The sequence below is a fragment of the Phyllostomus discolor genome, chromosome 5, assembly GCF_004126475.2.
Source record: "Phyllostomus discolor isolate MPI-MPIP mPhyDis1 chromosome 5, mPhyDis1.pri.v3, whole genome shotgun sequence".
Classification (NCBI taxonomy): Eukaryota; Metazoa; Chordata; class Mammalia; order Chiroptera; family Phyllostomidae; genus Phyllostomus; species Phyllostomus discolor.
Window position 1 is genome coordinate 47,282,084 of NC_040907.2, and position 25,381 is coordinate 47,307,464.

Below are 25,381 nucleotides of genomic sequence, written 5' to 3' on the forward strand. Positions count from 1 at the left end.
GTAGAGTAATCTTGGTTGTAGGTCCTTGCTATTCATCGCTTTGATTATTTCTTGCCAATCCATTCTGTCCTGCAAAGTTTGTTTTGAAAAATCAGCAGGTAGTCTTATGGGGGCTCCCTTGTAGGTAACTATCTGCTTTTTTCTTGCTGCTTTTAAAATTCATTGTTTTTAACCTTTGGCGTTTTAATTATGACGTGTCTTGAGGTGGGCCTCTTTGAGTTCATGTTGTTTGGGACTCTCTGCACTTCTTAGCCTTGTATGTCTGTTTCCTTCACCAGGTTAGGGAAGTTTTCTTTTCATTATGTTTTCAAATAAGTTTCCAATTTCTTGCTCTCTCTCCTCCTTCTAGCACCCCTATGATACAAATGTTGGTATGCTTGAAGTTGTTGCAGAGGCTGATTACACTGTCCTTGTTTTTTTGGATTCTTTTTTCTTCTTGCTATTCTGTTTGGGTATATTTTGCTTCCTTATATTTGAAATCACTGGTTTGCTTTGCAGCTTTATCTATGCTACTGTTGTTTCCCTGTACATGGTTCTTTATTTAGGTTAGTGTATCCTTTATGTCTGACTGGATCTTTTTTATGTTGTTGAGGTCCTCGCTAATTTCCTTGAGCATCTTATAACCAGCATTTTGAACTCTGCCTCTGATAGATTGCTTTTCTCCATTTTGATTAGTTCTTTTTCTGGAGTTTTGTTGTATTCTTTCTTTTGGGCCGTGTTTCTTTTGTCTCTTCATTTTGGTATCCTCCCTGTGTACGTTTCTATGTATTAGGTAGAGCTGCTACATCTCCCAGGCTTGGTAGTGTGGCCTAATGTAGTAGGTGTCTTGTAGTGTCCAGTGGCATAACCTCCTCTATTACCCAAACTGAGTACTCAAGGCACACCTGCTCTGTGGGCTTTGTGCACCCTCCTGTTTAATTGAGCCCTTATTGCTGTTGGCACATCCAAGGTCAGCTTGTGTTCTGTCCAGGGCCACACAGTATGAGCTACAAAGCAATCAGCAGATGGCTGCTACTTGTGGGGGGCTGGCAGGTGCCTGGGTGGAGCCAAGCTGTGAACCAAGGCCCACTGCTGTTAGTGCCAGGCTTGGGGCAACTTAGAGGTACAGGACTCGCTGAAGCCATATGCTGGTTGTTTGAGATCATTTAAGAAAATCTAAAGCATGAGCCAAGACAGGTCATTCCTATGGAAAAATCACTGGAAACAGCTTAGGTGGAGCAGGGCCTCAGGGAATCACCAGGACAAGGCAAACAGTGTGAGCCATGTTGATGGAGTCTCAGATGCGACACCTGCCTGCTGGCTCTGTGGGAGGAGGACTCAGAAAAGGAATGGCAGCCTCTGCCAGCACTTCTGTCTCAGAGAAAGCTGCCACCCAGCTCTTGCTCTAATGCCAGACAATTCAGTTCCTCCCTGTACATCTCTGATGCCTCTCAGTCTGCTGCTCCCCCACACTGGAGCTCAGAGGGAGTGAGTCTGAGTGAATCTGACCAAGTCTGTGCATAGGCTTTTTATAAGGAACTGCCAAGGAGTCCAACAGTTTCTGTCTTCCACAACCTGAATCCCCACTGGTTTCCACTGCCAGAAGTTGCGGCGGCTTCTCCTCCTGGCACTGGAACCCACGGCTGGGGGCCTGGTGTGGGGCTGGGACCCTTCACTCCTGAGATATCACTCCTGATTTTTATCTGCAACAGGTGGGTGTGGGACCAGCCCATTCCACGTCTCCGACCCTCCTACCAGCCATATTGTAGTCTCTTCTTTAATTCTGTACTTGTAAGACTTCCATTCAGCTCAGTTTCTGACAGTTTTGAGTGATGGTTGTTCTCTAGTTTAGTTGTGATTTTGGTGTGCTTGTGCACAGAGGTGAGCCGTGTTCTCCTACACTGCCACCTTCGGCATGCAGGAACGCTTGCCACCAGCGCCTGCCGCAGAGCGTGTGGCGGTCACCGCGGCAGTTTCTTCTCACAGTTGCATCACATCCTGGCGTTTTGAAGCCCAGCTTTGCCCACCAGCCCCCAACTGATCTGACTCCGGTCAGGTTCTTCTTCTCGAACCTGCCTTTTTTGTCTTTTTTTTTTTCTTTAAAATAAAAAATAATCTTAATCTTATCTCAGGGAAAAGTGTAGTCAGAGAGTTCCCCAAATGTCCCCCGTGGTTATGTATGGATTAGATGGGACATGAGGTAATTTTAGTTTTTATTTTGTTCCTTTAGGGAAAGGGTTCTTGTATATCTTTTTTTTTCTTATCTAGACTTCTCCATTGTCTGAAATGATTAGGTGTTTCTCATGTAATTGTTTTAAGAATGAAACAGTCAACAAAAGATGTCTTTAAAAATATGCACTTCCCTGGCTGGCGTAGCTCAGTGGATTGAGTGCGGGCTGGGAACCAAAGTGTCCCAGGTTGGATTCCCAGCCAGGGTACATTCCTAGGTTGCAGGCCAGAACCCCCAGCAACCGCACATTGATATTTTTCTCTCTCTCTCTCTCTCTCTTTCTCTCTCTCTCTCTCTCTCCCTCCCTCCCTTCCCTCTCTAAAAATAAATAAATAAAATCTTTAAAAAAAAATATGCACTTCACTGTCTGATGAGAGCCGCGAGTGTTCACATCTGTGGGGCGCAAAGGCAGGAACACCTGCTGGTGCCCCAGAAATCCTAACCGACCTCTCCCCGCATGGGACGTTCTCAGCGACGTGTTCGTTGTGTTCCTTTCCAGGCTACAGCACCATGAGCCCGCAGGAGGACAGCGAAAACCCTCCGTGCAACAACGACCCCTTGTCAGCGGGGGTGGATGTGGGGAACCACGATGAGGACTTGGACCTGGACGCCCCGCCTCAGACCGCAGCCTTACTAAGTAACAAGTTCCACCACTACCGCTTACACCACCCCACACTGCATCACAGCCACCACCTACAGGCGGCCGTGACGGTTCACACCGTGGATGCAGAGTGCTAACAGTCCCCTCCCCTCTGTGAGAAGACGGGATCTGGGAGATACAGAACATTCTAGAGGAAGAAGAACCGGCATGAAATCCACAGCAAGAAACCCCTTGTGTTTGGGCTTTGTCCGGGGCGGCTTAACTCCGTCCTGCCTGTTAATATGTTTGACAACGGGAGAAACAACAAAACCGCACTTGGGAAGGTGGCAGGCTGGTTCTGGAATGGAGGGGAAATTAGCCTGATAAATGAACCTGCCATGATCCTAACGGAACGGGACAGAAGGCAAACCTCCAAACATAGAAACAAAACCTACAAATGAAACATTGGGAACCTTCGTTACACTGAGCCAGAGGAATGTCCCGAGGAGCCAGAAACATCCAGCTCTCCTTAACTGGAAGAGAGAGAAATGTGCTGGACTGGAGATAGACTGGGCGTGCGGCACGCCGGAGGCAAGTGTGTGCTTGGAAGATTTCACTTTGTTTCTTAGCGGTACCTAGAGACCACAATTGCTGTATGGAACTCATGTTCAGCTCTGAGTGATGCATCTCAATATTTCTAAGTAAAGGATTATTTTTCTACTATTTATTGAACTTTCAAACATTCTCAAACTTTGGGGGAAAGAAGAGGAAACATGAGAAATTTTCAGCAATTATCCCTAGCTATTTTGTGTGTAATGAAGTGGTTCTTTGACTGAGGAGTTCTCTTTCTTATTTAACTGATATCATCCCACTGCCCCACCCCACAAAATGGGAAAATGAAGAAATGTTTCTCTCTGACTTGTTTACAAACATTGTCTTTGGAACATGATTTCATGGACACACGCCTTTATTCGTATTGCAGGCAGTATTCTTTCCCTGTGTTTCACAGAGATGGGAGAGGCAGAGAAATCCAAGAAGTTCTTAAAGAAATTGTGTTTCTTTTTAACACTTTCCCACTCCCCATACAATGCTTTTCTTAGGTTTCTACGAAACCTAATATTACAACCCCAGCCTTTCGGCTAAGGGAGGGCTGCATTTATTCTCCATGTTTCAGAGACTAGAAATTTGAAAATATCCCATTTTGAGTCTAAGAATATTGAATACCCAAAGGAAGAAGTTTTTAAAATCCAAAATTTCGATTGTGTGTTAAAGATTTCTTTTGAAATCATAGTTCAAAGCTACTGCTAGTCAGTCATCCAAGAAGTTATCCACCAAACTGCTTTGTGATGTATACAGAGATTAATCGAATTGGGCTAATATAACATGGCATTGTAATTTTAAAGTAGTGTTCTAATTACAGTGATGTATTTTAGATTCACATGTTGTGATTCCAATATGTTACAAAGATATTCTTGCACCGTGTGTGTGGTAAATCTCCATTTATATGTAGTTGGCAAAAATTCACTGAATAATGTTTTAATGATAGGGTATTATGATATCATGTAAAAAGATTAATGGTTCCTCAGCAGTACAGGAAGTAAACTATGTGTGCTATCAGGACACCCCTTCGTACTGTGTATAAAGTTGCAGTCTAGTGGAATAAACTGTATGAATGGACAGTGTTGGTGGTTATAGTGATTTGTTCACATGCCGCTGCTTATGCCTCAGGGCAGATAACATTCATTTGTCGCCTGGCAGATCGGCTGCCACACGGAAAGGAGACCTCCTTCTAAGGCCAGAGTCAACTTCAGGGGCTTCTTGACCATCGTGAACATGCAAAGAAACTTAAAATTGTAATGGGAAAAATTAAAAGCAAATATTTTAAAGTGTACGGGACGTAGCTCTCCTTCCTGAACATCTAAAGTTGTGTCGTTAATGTTGAATAAATGGTTATTCTCTAACTGCTGGAGAGAATGGGTGACTTTCCTGTCTTCCTGGAAAATCAGACTTTTCCGTGTAGGTTTTTTCTGAAGTTCATCAGAAACTTTGTGTTATAATGCTAGCTTCTTGATGGGGGATGAGGGGGGACCTGGTGCTTTGAAGAAAATAATCACAAAACTTAGAGCTTAAAAATGAAAAACGTTACAGCCTGCTCAACTATAGCAACAGAAATGTCTTTTGTGATAAGTAACTCACTTCTCTTGAACTTTAGAGGCAAACAATTGAATTCTTACACCTGAATAAGAAAACCTGTGTTTTACAGTTCCTATAGAATAGGACATACAGGTTTGTGACATTTGGATTGAAATTCTTTTTTTTATTATTTTCTTTTTTTTAAGATTTTATTTATTTATTTTTAGAGAAGGAAGGGGGAGAGAGAGGGAGAGAGAGAGACATCAATGTGCGGTTGCTGGGGGCCATGGCCTGCAACCCAGGCATGTGCCCTGACTGGGAATCGGACCTGCGATGTCTGGTTCTCAGCCCACGCTCAATCCACTGAGCCACCCAGCCAGGGCTGGATTGAAATTCTGATCTTCTAAATGACCTTTTGTCTCCTTCCCTAAGATTGCATATAATGTTTAAACATTTGGTTTTTGTATTGTTGTTGTTGTTGTTTAAAAGGAAAAATATGTTTTTAGAAACTTTTTATCATGGTGACCATTATTGTTCCCCTTTGCTCCCCTGATACCGGGCTTTGTGAAGCAGGAGTCTTCCCTGAAACCCTGGAGGGAGGACCCATCCCTGCCTGTTGTTTGCTGAGGCCTCGCGATGCCTGTAACCTGCACTACTTGTCACTGTTGGTAAGCACCGAGAGCTAAAGGTGTTCCAGGTCGCTTTACATAGCTGGAGATGGAAATTTCCTACCTGTGGCCCAAACAGGATTCCGACCCATATTGGTTCTCGTGGTCTGTATTTATCTGCTTTCCAGATGCGTTTATTTTAGACCTTTTGGTCAATGTCTCTTTTCTTCCTCTATCTCAATTGAATTTGAATGCTCAACTAAACTTCATTAATATTTTTATTTGAAAGCCTTTGTCAGATTTACTCAGACAGGTTTATTTTGCATGTCAGAGTAACTGGTAGGTGTGGGAAGAAATCTTGGAAGATTACTTAAGCTCGCTTCCCTTTGGCAATGGCCCACTCTAATGGTTACATTTTTTAAATGTATGTCTGGTAGAATAATCAAAACAGACCAGCCCTGTCTCATCTGTGTCCTTTTTGGTCTGTTTCTCAATGGAGGAGTGCAGATTTTCCTGGCTGAAATACAATGCCATATTCAGAATTTTTTTCTAAATTTTCAGTAAAAATGAATCAAGTTGAAAGATATATTTCTATGGCTATTATTTATAACTGTATAATACGGTCTGTTTAATAGCTAAGGTGCATGTCAATACATGTAGATGTGTGTACATTTGAGATTGTTCTGTTTCTCTTCCCTCCTAAGCCTCCCTCCTCAGTCCTACACTGCTCTTAAAGCATCTTCTTCATCCTTGAATTCAGTATTTCTTAACCCTTTTTGAAATTCAGTATTGCCCCCTCCTAAGGAGAAAATTTTTTTTAAAGATTTTATGTATTTTTAGAGAGGGAAGGGGGGGGGGAGGGAGGGAGGGAGGGGCAGGCGTTGAAACATCAATGTGTGGCTGCTGGGGGTCATGGCCTGCAACCCAGGCATGTACCCTGACTGGGAATCGAACTTGCAACACTTTGTTTCACAGCCTGTGCTCAATCCACTGAGCTATGCCAGCCAGGGCTGGAGAAAATTTTTGTTTAATTTAAATTCATCCTAACAAGAGAAATTAAATAGTAGGAGATAAGATTTTGTTGGAGAGAGTGGAGTTTTGGAGGACTACAAACCACTGTAATATCTGATTTCTTTGCTCTGCCAAGAATCCATTTTCACCCCTTGTGGTCAATATCTCCCCAATTTGAGAATGTGTTCTGTCCTCAGCCCCCTTTTTAGTACTTGCTTGGGGTGCTAGAGCACTGAATTAAAAACGAGGCCAGGAGCTAAAACCAAAGCCTCAGATCCCAGGCTCAGAACTACCTTGAACTTCATCTCCTTTTCTTGTTTCACATCTGGTCTGTGGCCAAGTCCAAAGTCTTTGAGTAGACCGTATCCTTGCATTTGTCTGTCCCTTTCCATTTGGGGGACTGGGTTGTAAGCTGTCTATATCCTCCACTGAATCAGTGACCTCCAGCTGGTTCCAGACTCTTTTCTCCAGTTCTTCATTTATTCAGCAAATACTCACTGAGCTCTTACGACATGTCAGACTTGTGAGTACATGGGAATGAGTTAAGCAGAGCAATCCCTTCTCTCCCTGAATGTGGAGATGCACGTGGATAACAATGTTTGCCCCGCTCTTTAAGTACAATTCCACATATAGCTATTTACTGTGAAGGCAAAGTAAGTGTGACAGACAAAATAACTCATAGAGGAGGAGTGGGCACAGAAGGAATCTGCTTTGGATTCAGTGCTCATGGGAAGTGAGAGGGTGACGTTCAAGCTGCCACTGAAGAAAGAGCAAGCCAGTCCACAGGACAGGGCAGTGAGCAGGCCCATATTTGAGGCAGAGGAAATAGAACAAAAACATGCAGTGGGCTTGAGAGAGAACTGACCAGCTAAAGGGAAAGTGAAATGTAGGAAGATGGGGTATTGTAATCCATGGAGAAGAAGTGGGGGAAATCGATAGGATCTTTTAAGAAAGCTAGGTGAGGCTATACTTTAAAGGTGAGGCTATACTTTTAAAAGATGATTACAAGATGACAATGGATTGTGGGGTGGCAAAAATGGAAATATGGATAGGAAACCATTGCATATGTCTAGGTAAGATGCAGGATGCTGGCAGTAAAGTGGAGGAAAGCAGAACGGTAGAAAATCCATTTTAGAAGCAGGAACAGCACAGCTTGGCAATGGAGCAGGGTGAAGGGTTCCTGACTCTGACAATTACATAGTGGTAACCACTTTCTGTGCAGGAGATGTTCGATATATTTAGTGTGAGGTGGCTAGAGATGTCAAGTTCATCCTGCAAAGCTCAGCCCAGTAACTACTGATGACTTTGACTCACATGGAACATTTGCTCAGTGACCAGCACTGTGGCAAGTTCTTCTCATCTGCTACCTCATTTAATATGAATGAGCTCTGTTCATTTAGCTCCGTAGGAGAGCTTCCGGTTTTACTACTTTACCTACCTATTTCCCTCAGTGGCATGTTCCTGAGTTCACATTCTGCTTAAATCCAGAACCTCATCATGCTGCACTATGCACATCCCTGCTATGTTCCAGCCAGCTGGCCTGCTGACCAGACACCTTCTGACTTTCCCGAGATATGTGTTTTCATTTATACTTTTTGTATATGAATTTTTTCAGCCTTATTCAGGTATAATAAACATAAAAGATTTAAAGTATACATCATGATGATTTGATATATATGCCTTTGTTGTGAAAGGATTCCCCCCATTTAGTTAACAAATTCATCACCTCATTTATTTATTGAGAACATTTAACTTCTGCTCTCTTAGCAATTTTCAGTTGTAACACTGTTGTCAACTATAGCCACCAAGTTTTACATTAGATCCTCCGATCTTACGCCTCTGATAGCTGAAAGTGTGTACCCTTTACCAAACTCTCCATATTTCCCCTACCCCCAGCCCTGGCAGACACTTTTCTACTGTTTCTGTGAATTTGGCATTTTTTTTAAGATTCCATGCATATTTGTCTTCCTCTGTCTGGCTTATTTCACTTAGCATAGTGTCCTTGAGGTCCATCCAGTTCTTTGCAAAAGATAGAATTTCCTTCTTTCTCGTCACTTTTTGTGCACATTTTAAAAATCTGTTTATATTTTCTCCTCTCTAAAGAGATATCCTGCCCTGGCTGGCATAGCTCAGTGAATTGAGCACGGGCTGCAAACCAAAGTGTCGCAGGTTCGATTCCCAGTCAGGGCACATGCCTGGGTTGCAGGCCATAACTCCCAGCAAACACACATTGATGTTTCTCTCTCTGTCTCCCTCCCTTCCCTCTCTAAAAGTGAATAAATAAAAAAAAAAATCTTAAAAAAAAGTAATCTTACTAAAAAAAAAAAAAAAGAGATATCCTCTCACTCCAGCAATTCAAACACAGCTTCTTCATGACCAGGTTCCTTAACCCTGCTTGCCTGCTTAAACAGTGACCCCTGGCCTTCGACTTCTCCAATGCTGTTACGTCTGCACCACCAGTCATGAACTTCTAGTTTATACTGGCTTAGATGTTGGCTGCATTTTCTCTTTTTTTGTTTTTAAATTTTTTAAAAAAGCTTTTCAATTACAGTTTACATTCAGTGTTACTTTCTGTTAGTTTCAGGTGTAGTCTGGTGGCTATACAATCCTGTACTTGACAAAATGTCCCCATTGAATTTTCACATGAATTCTTTTTTTTATAAAGATTTTATTTACTTATTTTTAGAGAGGGGAAGGGAGGGAGGAAAAGAGGGAGAAAAACATCAATGTGTAATTGCCTCTTGAGCTCCCCCCACCAGGGATCTGGCCCACATCCCAAGCATGTACCCTGACTGGGAATCGAACCAGCAACCCTTTGGTTCACACTCCAGCACTCAATCCACTGAGCCACATCAGCCAAGGCTCATATAAACTCTTATAGACTCAACTAGATTTGAGTTTTCTAAGGGCAAGGACTATTATTGCTCTTTGTGATGTTCATGGACCATATCCTATACTTTGTAGGGCCTTAAATGTTTAAAAGATTAAATGTTTGTTTAAAAGATTAAATTTCTAGAGTATCAACTGCAGCCATAAATTAATTAGTTACAACACATAAAATGTATATAGCACTTAAAGTAGTAAATGAAGCACACTGATTTTTCCAAAATATTTGCTTAATCAGTTAATGCAACACTTTCTTTAAATTGAAGTATAATTGACATTATATTAGTTTCATGCATTCAGTGTAATGATTCAACATTTATATGTATGTGTGTGTGTATATATATATATAAATGATCACATAAGTCCAGTTAACATCCATCACCATACATAATTACAAATTTTTTTCTTAAGAGAACTTTCAAAATCCATTCTCCTAGCCACTTTCAAATATGCAACACAGTATTTTAACTAGTCACGATGCTGTACATCACCTCCATATGACTTATTCATTCTATAACTGGAAATCTGTACCTTTTGAATCTCTTTATTCATTTCACCCACCCTTAACTCCCCACTTCAGGCAACTAGCAACCTGTTCTCTATCCACGAGCTCCATTTTGCTTGTTTGTTTGGTTTTTGAGTACAACAATTTTTTAGAATATTATACTAACAATTAATACAGTGTTACATGTTTGGAAGTTTTTTAATGTTGTCATTGACATAAAAAATCTCAACTCCCTAAAACAGTTTCAGTACATAGGCCTTTGAAAGGCTACCCACATTTTATTATAATAATTTGTGACGTATATACACATCGAAGTGAAAAATAATTCCTGTTGACTAAATGTGTAGTTACTTATCCAGTGTAGCTTTTGTTGTTGTTTTATTTCTTGTATTAGGGAGCATACACAGGTCACACCCCAGGACATAAAGTCCACTCTAGTTTTAAATAGTATTTCTTTGGAAGAAGGATCTTACATATGGGAAGTTTTCAAATCCTGCCCCTTATAAGACTTCTTGTATTTATTTGACACTATTCATATTCTGCCTCTGAGTGCTGCTTGATTGTTTATGTAACAGTATACCCACCTGGATGACTGCCTCAGTTCATACTTCAGCCTAGTGCTTTTAGTGGGGGAAACATAACAAAGAACTTGGCTGCTCCACGAAAGTATTTTCTTGACTTGCAGGGCTTTTGGCAATCCTTTATCCAGACCCAGTTTACTCTCTGGTACACTGTCCTCAAAATCTCTTCCCACACGTTCCCACACTGCCCAGTCCCGCACCTGGTCCTGCCACAGCTACCGCAGCTGCCGTGTGTTCTACCCTCATGTTTGGTTTGAAGTCCCCAACTTCTGGGCCCTCCACATCCAGATTGTTCTCCGACACCATCGTTCTCTCTTCCCAGAGGAAGGACTGTCCCAGTCCTCCCCAGGGCCAGCTTGTGTCCTCTTGGTCTAGTGAATGGCACCAAGTACGCCAGCCCGCAGTCCCATCTCCCCAGTCGTGGCTCCTTCTCTTTGAATTGAAGGCACTTGGGGGTCCCCTAGCCCAGGGTCTCCAGGCCTCCCCCCGCTGCAGCCTGTTAGGAACTGGGCCTTGAGTGAAACTGGGCCCAGGAGCTGGCACTGCTCCTCCCAGGGCTGCACCTGAGATGCCTGTCCCTGCCCTCCTCCCAGTTACTCTCATTTCCCGCCAGGACCGACACAGCAGCACATCCATTGCCCTCCCATCTCCCTTCTTGACCCTCCAATTCCTTCTCCACTCGGAGGTCCCAGTAATCTTATTGTTATTGAGGTAAATGGCACATACCATAAAATTGACCATTTTAGAATATACCATTCAGTAGCATTGAGTGCATTTGGAATGTTATGTGCCCTGGCCAGGTGCCCCAGGGTTGTGGGTTTGGTCCCCACTGGGGCACGTGCAGGAGCCAACCAATGAATGCATGGTGAGGTGAAACAGCAGCTTGATGTTCCTGTCCTCACTCAAAAATCAATAAATAAAAAATTGTTTTTAAAATGTTATACAACCATCCCCTCCATCTATTTCCAAAAGATTTTGCCACTTCAGAGGGAAATTCTGGACCCATAAAGCAGTGAGTTCCCTTTTCCCTGCCCCCTAGAAGCCACCAACCTACTTTCTGTTTCTATGGGTTTACCTGTGTGCATGTCATATAAGTGTGACATTTGGTATCTGACATCTTCCACTTGGCATCACCCGTAGTATAGCGTGTATCAGTACTCAAGTCCCTTCTGTGGTAGAATTATACTCCATTGTACAGACATATCTCATTGTGTCTACCCAGTCATCATGTGATGGACGTTTGGGTGATTGCCACCTTTTGACAATTTTGTATAGTGTTACTTTGAGCACTTCTGTACAAGTGTTCATCTGAATACCAATTTTTAATTTATTTGGAAACGTTGCTAGGAGTTGAATTGCTCCGTCATGTGGTAATTCTATGTTTTAACATTTTGAAGAACTGCCAGACTGTTTTCCAGAGGAGCTGCAACAATTTGCATTCCCACCAGCAGCGCACAAGGGTTCCAATTTCTTTCCTTCGTTGGCAACATTTGTTTTTTTAGCCTTTAAAAGAAATTATAGTTATCCTAGTGGGTGTGAATTATATCTGACAGAGCAATCTTTTTTTAAATGTAAAATTAAAACCCATTATTGACTTAATATGCTTAAATGTTTTGCCATTGCCCTCACCCTCATTTTGCCCTTGGGACAAAGTCAATCTAACCCCAGTTTACCCCATGTTCCTTCGGTCCTGCTGTCTTCTTAATTTCTTGAATGAAGCTCTAGTCCACCTCGGGGCCTTTGCATGGCAGCTCCCTCTGCCTGGAACTCTCCCAAGCCCACCCCTCATAGCTCTGTCTGTCACATGGGTAACTACTGTTCCTCCATAGATCTCAGCTTCAATGCCACTTCCTCAGTGACTACCCATACGGCATTGGCTACATACGTTCCTCTGCTGGGGAAAAAAGTTGTTTAAACCCAAAACCGACCATGGTGGCTGTTGCCTGCTAACAGAGAGGGTCACGTAATCCTTAGTGGGAAAATTCATCCTTAAACTGGCCCCTTCTACTTCCAGAGGGGAAAAAAAATTGAAAAACAAAAAAACTGAAGCTCTGAATCCTCTGCCAGTTTTTCTGTTCTGGGAAAGGATGAGGTTCTTTATTCTGTGAAATTGATCTACCTAATAAGTAGGGGTAAGTGAAGCTTCTGAAGGGACTAGGAAAGCAAGAAGCTGAGAGACATGTGGGGAGTTCTGAGGCAGAAAGAAGACACCAAGGGTAAAGGCTCTGGTACCCACAGAGAAAGGTAACCAGTGAAAGTTGCGCTGGGCACCAGGTGGCCAGGAGACGAAAGAAGTGTTGGATTTCAGCTTGTCTGTTGCATGCACACCTCCCCCTCTCCACAGCCTCACTGGAGTTTCATAAACATAAGAAGCCGTGAGTGAGTGACTTCAGGGGAAGTCTAGGAGAATGAACCAAGTTTTGACCGGACAGAAAGAACAAACAGCAGAGGACGTTTGTAGGGGTGAGAGACAAATGAAACAGTTGAGTGAAGCAAAAATTCAGAGCCAGAGGTGGAAAAAGCCCTGAGGCATTCACAGAAGTCTTGGGAAAGTCATTGGATTTCCTACAGGGCACGGGGGAGAAGCTCCAAGCGCGTTTTATTTACATCTCCAGGACGGTTTGGCCTCAGCTGACCGCAGCCGATACTGCAGCACGCTGTCTGGGTTGTCTCCCAGTTCCCTGTCATCACGCTGCGGGCACTGGTGCCATGGCTGCCTTCCCCACCAGACGAAGCTTACAGCCCAGTTGTCTGTCTCAAACAGGCACATAAAGATATTTGCTGAGTGAATAAACTTTTTTTTCTGACCCAAATTTAAGGTGGATTAAAAAAAAACAAGAGATACTAAAATGGGATAATATCATTTTTTATTTAACTCTCCTGAACTAGAAATTATTGAAAATTCAAGATGCCTGAAGTGATAGGAATAGGTTTATTTGTTAAGATATTGAAAGAGATTGGAATTGCCTTATCAGAATGTCCCATAAGTACATCAAAATCAAACTGTCAACTATAAAAATACCAGAAAAAAATAAAACCCTGTGCTTATGACCTTGGAGGAAAGAAGACTTTTTTCAACAGGACCTGAAAAAGCAAAATTCTTAGCTCAAAGGTTGGTGTAATTTAAAATCTCTGTACTACAAAAATAGCCAACAAAAATTTAATTGCAAAAGCTTGGCACTGCCAATAATAATATATATTAAAATGAACCTATTAATAATAATAACCTAATAAAACTATTATGCAAAAGAGGAATTACCCAATAAATAAAATCAGGCCAACAAAGTGCTTCCCAGATAAGGTCAAGTTAAAGGAGTTCATCATCACCAAGCCATTATTATATGAAATGTTAAAGGGATTTACCTAAGAAAAAGAAGATGATCAGAAAAATGAACAGTAAAATGACAACAAATGACTATCAGCAACTGAACCTGAAAAAAAAATAAGCAAACAACTAGAAGAGGAATAGAATCACAGAAATGGAGATCACATGGAGGGTTTGCAGCAGGGAGTGGGAGGAGGGAGAGCGGGGAAAGGCTCAGAGAATGAGAAGCATAAATGGTAGGTAGGAAATAGTCAGGGGGAGGTTAAGAATAGTATAAGAAATGGAGAAGCCAAAGAACTTATATGTATGACCCATGAACATGAACTAAGTTTGGGGGCTGGAAATGATGAAGGGGGGGTGCAGGGCAGAAGGCATGAAGGGGAGAAAAAAATGGGACAACTATAATAATCAATAAAATATACTTTAAAATATTTTTAAATAAAAAATATAAAGCAACAAATAGCCAGTAAGCATATGAAAACATGTTCAACCTTTCTAGAGTTAATAAAATGAAAATTAAAATGACATAAGAACCCCCCCCCCCATGGATGGGCCAAAACTTCTAAGTTTTATAGAACTCTAAGCATTACTGGGGGCATGTAAATTAGTATAGATACTTTGGTCAATCTATTGAAATGTAAGTGTCCAGCACTCTCTGACCCAGAAGGCCCACCTCCCCACAGGGACCCTCCAGAAATGCCTGTGTGCACCAGGAAGCATGACAGATACGTGCACTGAAGCATTTGTTGGAACAGAAAGTTTGGATACCATCTCAGTAACAACTAAATAAATGTGGAATATCTGCCTTGAAATACCATGCAGCAGCTTTAAAAAAGAAGGCAGACCTCTGTGCACAAACATGGTCCTATCTGCAAGGACACGCTGCAGAGAGACACCACTAATGGGATGCCTGCAGTGTGCGGGTATGTGAGTGCGCAGGGGAGAAAGACTAAGAGGACCTACAGCAACAGAGCCTGGTGATGGTCTCCAGGAGGAGAGGAAGGGCAGCAGCGGCCAAAGGCTAGGAGACTTCTGATCTATAATGTTTAAAATTTTTGCAAGACAAAATGTAATCATGTACTGTTTTTATCATTAAAATCATTTCAAATTAGATGCACAACAGTAAGACACTACTCAGCAATACAAAGAAATGGACCACCAAGGCACAAAACATCGCAGTTGAATCTCTCAGATGATAGGCTAGGCAAAAGAAGCCAGACTCGAGAATGCATTCTGAGTAAACCCATTGAGGTAAAGTTCTCAATGGTCAAAACTAATCTATAGCACCCCCCCCCCAAAATCAAAGCTGTGGTTTCCTCTGAGAGTGGGGAGACGGACCGGTGAGGGGCACTAGACCAGTGGAAAGGTGGGTCATGTGGATGAATCCACTGGTTACAACAGTTGTGATATGTGCATTTTAATGCATGCAAAGTTGACTTCAGAAATTGAACAAAATCACAAGTGTCTAGTTTACTGTCATGATAAAGTGTTTAAATTCTCATTTTGCCCAGAATTAATCAGTTCTTCCTCAAACATGTTCATCCTCTATTTCCCTTCTCTGCCACCTTCTTACTGATCACGTCCCCCAAGCTCAGCTCTGACTCCACAGGACAATGACCAGGTAGGTCTGGCCCCCTGCAGGAGCATGCTGGGCAGAAATGAGGAGTGTGCCACATGTGTTCACTGTCGGTGGCTGGCAGGTGTTTCTATCTGCAGAGAATGCATGTCCTGAGTGTTGCACGGCCAGCCCCACAAATGGGACCACGGAGAGCAATTGGGAGTCATTCACTGTGCTAATTGATCAGCCTGAGTCTTGTGTTCAGGAATCAGTTTACAGAGATGGGAAGCAGAACAAATGAATAGGAAAGGGATACCAGTTCAGCCTTTTAATTATGGAAAAGTTGGAAAGGGCAAAGAGACAAAATGAAAGTGTGTCAGCTCTTAAGAGAAAGAGGCAGCCTTAGAGCTGCTGTCTGTAGGCCTCTAAGGGCTGTGGCCTTTTCACACTAAGTCCCTTCTTTGTGTTTTACAGGAAACGGGATGCCAACATGAAATTTCTGCAAAGATGGAACCTATGCTGGGAGGGTGGGGAGGGGATCAGGACAGAGTCCTAACAGGGGATACCAACTTCCAACCAAATAAGTGATAAGATTTAAAATGTAAAATACTTGGGAGTCGGTATGAGGATTAAATGAACTGTTGCGTTAGAAAACCTCCTGGCTTTAAACAGCTGTCCTAAATGTTATCTAGATATAGTAGTAGCAGCAGCCAGAGCAGTAAACTATGAAACAAACAAAAATTCACACAATTTTGCCTTTTTTGCAAACATTTCTTATTGAATTGTAGGTTGCAGATTTAACTTGACCTATCTCAGCTGGAAGAAAAGGCAAAGAGAAAATAGAACAATGTTATAACTTGGTCCAGATTGATCCAGGACATAGTGGTTTCCTGCTTTGGGTTAGAGAGGGATGGTGTGGAGACCCCACCAGTCCCTGGGGGAAGCAGACAGTGACGAAGCACCCAAATGAGGGAGGGAGGGAAGCGTGAAGGCCATAGCGCCCTGTACCAGAGTCATCCAAGTTCCAGACCTGAGCTAACCTGTGGGCTCTTCCCCCCTCTCCTCGCTGCCTTAGAAACCTCATCCCTTAATGAGCTGACTGGCTGGTCCTCAGCTGGAGGACTGGGCCCAAATTTATGTGGATACTTACCATGTTTTAACAAAAAATATTTATATTATAATAAAATATATATAAAATTTACCATTTTAACCATTTGCAAGTGTACAATTCAGTGACATTAAGTACATCAGCAATGTTGTGCAACCATCACCACTATTTCCAAAACTTGTCATCTCCCCAAATATGTTGGTAGTTTTTACTTCCCCTGACTTGCAAAATGATAATTCCATAATTTAATATTAGAGTGAGAGGGAGCTTGGAGATCATCTCCAATCACCTCATTTGTGCAGAAAAGGAAATTGATACTCATAAACGTTTTATTCCAGGCCACAAAGTTAGATAATGGTAGAGCTGGAACTCAAATGCAGACTTCTTGATTCTTAATCAAGAGTTCAGTCGCCCAGGAATTGTGTCTATCATAAACTCTATTTTGTTTCAACTATTTCTAGCTATTTCGATGAATTAGTCTAGTGTAGCCGTCATAACATCAAAGGCCTACTGGAGCATAGAGGCACAAGACAGACACTGAATATGTATTCATTCCTTTGATATGTGAATTAATAAATTGGACATCCGCCCATCTAACAAGGGCAGCCAACTCGAACATTATTGCCATAGAGATTGCCAGTTTTTAAGAGAAGAACCAAAAATTTAGACTTGTATATGAAACATTTTAATATTAAACATTATATGGGAGGAAAAAAAGACATGTTTGGAGATCACAGTCATTATTCAGAGCTCTGTACCTGCAGAAAGCCAGGTGTGCTCTGTACCAATCACCGAGAAATATGAGTCCTTGCAGCATGTAATAGACATGGAGTAGATGTTTATTGGATAAGTGAGTAAATACATCATGAATTCACTCAATCACATTTCCTCCACAGGCTAGAACACTGGAGATATTCAAGAAAAGCATATAAAGAAGATTCTTACATTTACTGGGAAGTTAGGAAGTTAGCCAATCAAGTCACTTATTTACTTATTCACTCACTGATTCACAAATTCATTGATCATATACTATGTACCAGGCTCTGTACTAGATACTGGATATACAAAGAACAGAAATACACAGCCCTTGCCCTCGAGGAACTCACAAGCTCATGTCAACAACTAGAATACAATGTTGCAACTCTAGACAGAAGGGTAATGCCCAATTCAAGTGTAATGCAAACCCACAGATGGGGAGGGTTTAGGGGCTCAGAGAAAGGTAGGAGGGCTGGAAAAAATGAGAAAAAAATAAACAAATAGGGTTTCATTAAACTAAAATGGTTTTGCACAACAAAGGAATCCATCAATACAATAAAAAGACACACAGAATGGGAGAACATTGGCCAATACATCTGATAAGGGGTTAATATCTATAATTTATAAAGAACTTAACAAAACTGAACACCAAAAAAACAAAAAGCCATTTAAAAATTTGGCAAAGGACCTGAATAGACACTTCTCCAAAGAGGACATACAGATGGCCAGTGGAAATATGAAAATGTCACCAATCATCAGAGAAATGCAAATTAAACCCACAGTATGATATAATCTTACACCACTCAGAATGGCTATCGTCAATAAATCAACAAACAAGTATGGTGAGGATGTGGAGGAAGGGGAAGACTTTTGCACTGTTGGTGGGAACGCAGATTTGTGCAGCCACTGTGGAAAGCAGTATGGAGATACCTCAAAAAGTTAAAAATGGATTAACTTTTGAGTTAAAAATGGGTTAAATGAGACCCAGTGATCTCACTTCTGGGCATATATCCAAAGGAACCCAAAACACTAATTTGAAGGAACATAAGCACCCCTATGTTCACTGCAGCATTATTTACACTGGAAAGTGTGCTTGGACAACACAAAGTATAGCTTAAATCGTCAAGGTATGGAAGCAACCCAAGTGTGTCCATTAGTAGATGAGTGGATAAAACAACTAGGGGATATATACACAATGGAATATTACTCAACCATAGAAAAGAAGAAAATTTACCCTTTGCGACAGCATGGATGGACCTGGAGAATATTAATGCTAATTGAAATAAGCCAGTCAGAGAAAGACAGATACAATATGGTCTCTCTCACATGTGGAATCTAATGAACAAACTGAACTAACAAGGAAAATGGGGACAGACTCATAGATGGAGAGCAGATGACAGCTAGTGGTGGTGAATGGAGTTAGGGGTGGAGGGATCGAGCAAAAAGGAAAAAGGACTCATGGACATGGACAACAGTGTGGGGATTGCTGGGGGCAGGGGAGGTATAAGGGTACTAAATGGTAATGGAAAAAATACAATAAAGATTAAGTAAAAATAAAATTAACAAAACGTACCCATTATGTAATGGAATACCTTGCAGTCATTGATAATTGTTTTTAAAGAATATTGATTACATGAGAAATGTATAAAATATAGTATTAAGTTTTGAAAAGAATACAAAATTGTATGTTTAATACCAGATTTAAATATAGAGAGAAATAGATTAGTCTGCATAGACAAGAGAGTTAAAGTACATACACTAAAATGTTATTAGTGGATTTTTAATGTAAAAACTACAAATATTTACATTTTTCTCTAATATTTTCCAAACTTCACAATGACTGTTACTTTTTGGTTAAAAAAAAGTTAATTTACAATGCTATTTTGGACACATGAGTTACTTGTCTAGCTAGACAACTTGTCTGGGACATGCCCCCAGACTCCCACGCTAAATCCAGAAGGTCATGGGCCCAAGTGTATGCGATTACCCTGTCCTCTTGCCTACAGTCAGCTGGTCCACAGGTGGGCATCTGATGCAAATGGGGCCAATCACATTACATTTCCTGAAAATTTGGAGATTAAAATAATTCTCAAATCATGTCTCTTTTAATGGAAGAAATATAAACTTGAGTGCTCGAGGGTGATCATATTTCAGCTTCATGGTCCAAGGAGGAGAGGAAAACAGGCCTCGAAGCAGAAAAACATGTGGCCGATGTGCAGAGAGAGGAGACAGCAACCAAATGTTGCCAGACTCCGGTGACAAAGGCGCTCCCGCCGTCCGTCCTTCCTGAAGTCCTCAGCACTACCCCTAAATTCTGTTAGACAACCATACACTTATAAGAAATCCTTTTTTGCTTAATCTGAGTCGACTCGGCTTCTGTTGCTTGAAACCAAAAGGTCCATCTAACACAAATGTCTTTGGTGGCATAAGGAGTAAAGCCAAGCTCACTAACTGCTCCAAAACTATCTCCTCTGTGAGGACAAGGACTGCATTTCTCGGCTCAGGTTTCCAGCACGGAGCCCTGGGCTGGGCACGCGGTTCGCACCCACCACATGCCTACTGTCTGACAGCCTGGAAGGATGAAGGATGGGTGTGTTGCCATGCTTTTTTTCTTACTTGCACTGCATTCCCTTTCATAATTGTATGAGGGGTAGGGAAAAGGACATTTCTGAGTCCCTCTCCACTCATTCTACAGAAAAATACTCTATAGATGTGGCCTGGGAAATGTCGTCTTCTGTTTTCTGAGTACCGTGTGCTAACCGATTGCGCCACTGGAGCTCCGTCATCTTCTGTTAAATTCCACTCATTTGGCTCTCAGATTCACTTGTAATTAAAGGCTGGGCAGAGCTGAAAACCTCCCCTTAATGGCTTGGGGCAAAGAGCTTCATGTGGAAAATACAGAAAAGTTTGTCATCAAAGGAAAAGAATGGAAGTCGATTTATAAATGCAATCAAATGGCACTTTCTACCATTTATTATTCCTTTGTCAGACATTCGGGAGCAGCCAGGGTGCCACGAGCTGCCAGCCCACTCTCAGGGGGAGTTACAGGGACAAAGTGCAGGAGCATTGGAATTTGGTCTTTTCTCCCAAGGCAAAAGCACAAAATATGTATGGCACATAAATAGGGTAACATAAAAGTTTGGGGGTTTTTAACAGGATGAAACTAGGTCAAATTTCTAAAGTTTCCAACAACTCCAAAATAGTACTTTGGAATTAGGAGCATGTGTTTGAAAGTTGAGAAACCACTTGCATTAACAGCATTAGTGAATGTTAATGGTGTGAAGTCTTTAAGAAGTTATCTGACCCACTAAATTTCAATAGGAGGTTTAAAGGCTCAGGAAATTGCGTAATGTACTACCTACAAAATCACAATGTCAGGCTGTTAATTGATGAAGTGAACTGCTAATTTAAAACTCTCTAACACACCAGTGGTTTATACAATTTTATAAACCCTTTGGGTATAGCAAAAAAAGAGAACTCTGTGATTCACAGCCATCCAAATATTTTAAATGCATTAGCTTTAACTCTGGGAAATAGATGTGTCATTTTCACTCAAACAGAGCCTGATAATTTGAGGCTTACTACTTGTGTTCAGTTTCTCTCTAGAATCATGAAGATGTTCACCGAGCCTCCGCCCTGTGCCAGGCGTTGTGCCGCACTGGCGATGTGGCAATGAAGGGAAAGGACAAGTTCTGCTCTTATATGGCCATCCTGATAAATGACCTTCAAGTTAGGGTCTGAAGGATGAGTCATAGTCATGGGAACAAGGAACGGGGAGGGATTTCAGGCAAGGGAAGAGCATATTAGAAGTTCTGAATAAAACAGAAAGCTTCTTGAGTTGTAGTTTTCCACGTGCCCCTAAGTTTAATCAAGTGTTTTTATTTTCTGTATTTTATGACGCGCTCGTATCTTGGGACCTTGGAGACTGCTCCTCTGAGGTTTTGCTAATACCTGAAGATTGCAAACCAAGCAAACCTGGGTCCATATTCCGTATGCTCCCTTTCATCAGGCTCCTGCAGTCCCCGGCATGAGGCCCTTGCCCTACGTCAGCCCAGGGCCAGGTACAGCAATGATCGCCCCTGTAGCCCAGAGCCTGCTGAAACCGCTCGAAGGCACCAGCCCTGCCTCTGCTCACCTGCCTCACTTCGCCTTTTCTACAGAAACCACCACAAAAGCTGGTGCCGGGGTCCAGCCTCGGTGAGTCTCCGGGTCCCCGAAGGAGGAACAGCTCAGGTGAAACGAGACAGACACCCGGTGAGGTGCCGGAGGACAGCCAGGCTCTCTAGACCTGACTGACTCACCAAGGAAAATCAATCTTTATTTTTATAGGGGAGGTTATACAATATTTAATACATAATATGATTATTAAAACAAAAATGGTTACCATAGAAATAACTTTGAAAAGTACAGAAGATTTTACAGATCAATCATGTTAAACAAAGAAATAACCGAAAAGTATAGGAAGTCCCACAGATCAACCATATTAAACAAAGGTTATTTTGACCAAGAGGGTCATTAATCAATTAGCCAATGAAGCTATACAGGCACAAACTTTCAGGTGCTAATTAAATTGTATCTATTTTAATAGATATCTATTTTTAATAGATATCTATTTTAATAGGTATCTATTTTTCAGGTATCTATTAAAATTCTAGGAATTGGTCTAAATTAAAAGGATGCAAGGGGAGATTTGTAGGTATATAAAAATCAACTATTATCCATTTAAATTTATCTCGATTAAACAACTGAATTTTTGCCTAGATTTTTTTATTTATACATCTTCGAGGGGGGCATATTTTGTATTCGTTCCCATGTATTGAGATTATTATTCTCAACTAAAACTCCTTGTTTCTATACACTCCTGTCCAGGGTATAGGAGGGGTAGTGGCTCCAATAAATCGTACGCTCTCAGGTGGTGACTCCCTAAGAAACATTCCTAGCAACAGCTTCCTTCAGCGTTCTGACAGTTGGTCTGCCCATAGTTGAATTTTTGTCCTTAACTTCCCAGGTGAGGGAAACAGACAACATTAGGGTTGCTAGGGGTCTCTGTTCTGTGGTCAACAAGTCATTTCGCACAGAATCAGAGGCATTGTGCAGAGTTTTTTGTTATAAAGCACAGGTGTCCAAAAATCTCCCCCCCTAATGCTAATAGGGACAAGCATACAGGAAGAGATAGACAGGAGACCCGGCCACAGCCACTTCTGCTGTGCGGACGCGTCTCATCCGTCCCGACTGTGTCAAGGGTTGGTTGTTGGATGGCCTCCAACAGGCTGGTGCTTCCATCTTCCCAACATTCCTTCTGCCTCCTAACCATCCGGCTGTTTCCCCACGTGGTCCTGCGTGGTGTGGCATGCCCCCCACTCTTGGGAACTGTGAGTGGCAAAATATATTTTTTCCCAGTTTTACTGAGATATAATTGATGCATAACATCATCATTATATAACATTAGTTTTAGGCATAGAACATGATGATTTGATATGTATATATTGCAAAATCAGATAACACCTATCAAACCATCTTTTCAGTAGTGGTCATCTCTTGATCTGCTGGCCTCACCTGAATAAAAACAAAATTCCTGGCATATTTAAAGCAGTACCTAACTCACATAATGTCATGAGTTAGTTAAAATTGAGAAAACATTATCAGGATGAATACTGCCAAGACCAACATCGATATGTAGACTACTATAAATACTTTGAAAGCAAAACCGAAGCCATGGTATTGTAAAAATGTCATACGAAACAGAGTGTGTGGCCCTCGCTCACTCAGCATATGTTTGTGGAGCACAGGACGTGCCAGGCACTGTGTTAGGTACAGGGATATGGTAGTGAACAAAACAAAGATCTCAACTCTGTGGAGCTTATGTTCTAGCAGGGAAGAGAGAGAACTTTTAAAAAACATAATATATACAGATATAAAAACATGATGAGTGCTAAGAAAAAAAGTTACAGGGATGTGGTAGTCAGGGTAGGCCTCACTGAGAAGGTGAGATTTGATCAAGGACTTGGAGGAGATGAGGGTCCTGTGGGTGTTTGAGGGAGGAGCCTTCTGGGCAGAAGCCACAGCCAATGAACGTCTCCACGACAGGATGCTGGGTGGCTCCTGGAGGAGCACAGGCTGGAATGGTGTGGCTGGAATGCAGTGACTAAGGGAAAGACTGACAGCACTCCAGGAGTGACAAAGTAAGGTAAGCAGTAGGAGGTGTGGGAACGGCAGACCGTGCCAGGCCTCGCGCCGCATTTGGAGGACTTTGGCTTCTACTCTGAGACAGCTAGCCGTTGCTGGACCAGGCCAGGCGTGCTCTCTGCTCTCAGGGTCTTTATACAGGTTGCTCCTTCCACTGACCGCTTTTCCTCCTCATACCCTTCAGTGTCAACACCTCTTGTCCCCTTCTTGTCTTGCTCAAATGCCTTCTCAATGCAGCTGGTCCACTCTACCTGAACTCTAAGTTCTCTATATCCTACTCTATTTTTTCACCAAATACTTATCTTCTAATATAAGATAAAATTTATTCATTTAGTATTTATTTTTCATCTGCCCCTACCAGAATGTAAGCTGAACAAGGGCAGAGGTTTTTATTTTTGTTCACCGATGTATTCTGGGTACCTACAACAGTGTCAGCTTGTAGTATTTACTGTTGAATTAGCCCATTATTATAGGGTGTATTTTATACAGGCTCTGGAGGAGCCCATCCCTTACATGCTGGCCCTGTTCTTCTGGTACACTAGGAAGGGGGTACTAACCCCCAGGTGAGTTAGGGTGATGATAACAGCTGAGATTTCCTGAGTGCTCCCTCTGGGCTGGACACGGTTGTAAGTGCACCGTGTGCAGTAGATCATTTAGTTCTCATGACACCCCTGTGGGGCGGGCACTATCACTGCCTTCATTATATAGAAGGAAGCTAAGGCACAGAGAGGTTAAGCTGAGGCACAGAGGGTTGTGAGGTTAAGGCACAGGTAGGTTCTGTGACCAGTGTCACGCAGCCTCTGAGAGGGAAAGTCGGCCTTTGAATCCAGACAATCTGGACCCAGAATCTGTGGCCCTCAGAACCACTCTCTGCACCTCTCAGAAGCACGTGGTTTCTGGGAATAAAGCCCTGATGTGACTGTAGACGGGAGAAGTAGCATGACCAATGTTTGCAAAAGGTGGGAGTAGCCTCCTGTTGTCATCATCAATACGGTAAAAGACTAATGAGAAGTTGTTTCATTTTTGGAACCATCAAACAGCAAGTCAGTAAGGGTTTGTTTCACTATTTTAACATTTTCTTGCTTTTTCTTATGGGTGGGAGAAGAAAAAAAAAACCCTATTTTTCCTAGCATTTATCTATCATTCATGTATTTCCCTCAGTGACTTATTTTCCCAAGTGAAATTCTGGCTTTAGTTTAATCTTTTTTGTATTAATGGAAAAATGGTATTTAAGGGAAAATGAATATTATTGTTAATAATAAACCAAATTGAATATGTAACCTGTAGTACCTAACTGAATCTATATGCCTTGCAAGTATTTTTTGACTGAGAAAAAAGTGGTGCAGTGTACCCAGCAAAACTTGTTTCTACAAAGTGGAAATTTGGTTGAATTGGTCTTCCCAGTGCTAGTTGGACCTTTTTTGCTGCACTAGTGGGAGAATTTATACAGTTCTTTCCTTCTGTGTTCATCTGCCACAATGATTAAAAATTTAAATAAGCTTGCCAGTAGGGCTGCTTGGCAGCTGTTGTGCCTGTTAAACGGAGTGCATCTTTAGAGCATTCCATTCAGCTGAGTGGAAAGAACTTTAAAGAAGACCAACCTAAGTGCTTGGGGAGTGAACAGGTTACACATAATTCAAGTGAAGTAATAGACACTGGATTTGTTGTGAATAGATAATATTGTAATAGGCAAGAATGTCAAGTCTAATTATAACCTTGTGATTTGAATGTCTTTGTCTGTGGAGAATCCAACTATGACGGCAGTTGACGTACCTACCCTTCTGTCTCTCCAAATCCCGAATTCACCGTGGGCTAGTTTACAGTGAAAAACTCCATTACCTCAGTCCTTGGTCCATGAGAAACATCTACATGTCATAGAGCTAGGTCATTGCTTGGTGTTTTTGATGATGTGTGAATGAGATTACACGACCTCTT

General features: G+C 41.9%; 1 protein-coding gene across 1 annotated transcript in view; it reads left to right on the forward strand.

The window, feature by feature from the left end:
- CACHD1 (cache domain containing 1) overlaps positions 1-4,750 on the forward strand; it is a 206,686-nt gene extending 201,936 nt beyond the window's left edge. The window contains exon 27 of the mRNA XM_028512383.2: positions 2,709-4,750. Coding sequence (XP_028368184.1) covers positions 2,709-2,947 — 239 coding nt within the window. The 3' untranslated portion in view covers positions 2,948-4,750. The remainder of the gene's footprint in view (positions 1-2,708) is intronic.
- The last annotated feature ends 20,631 nt before the right edge of the window (positions 4,751-25,381 follow it).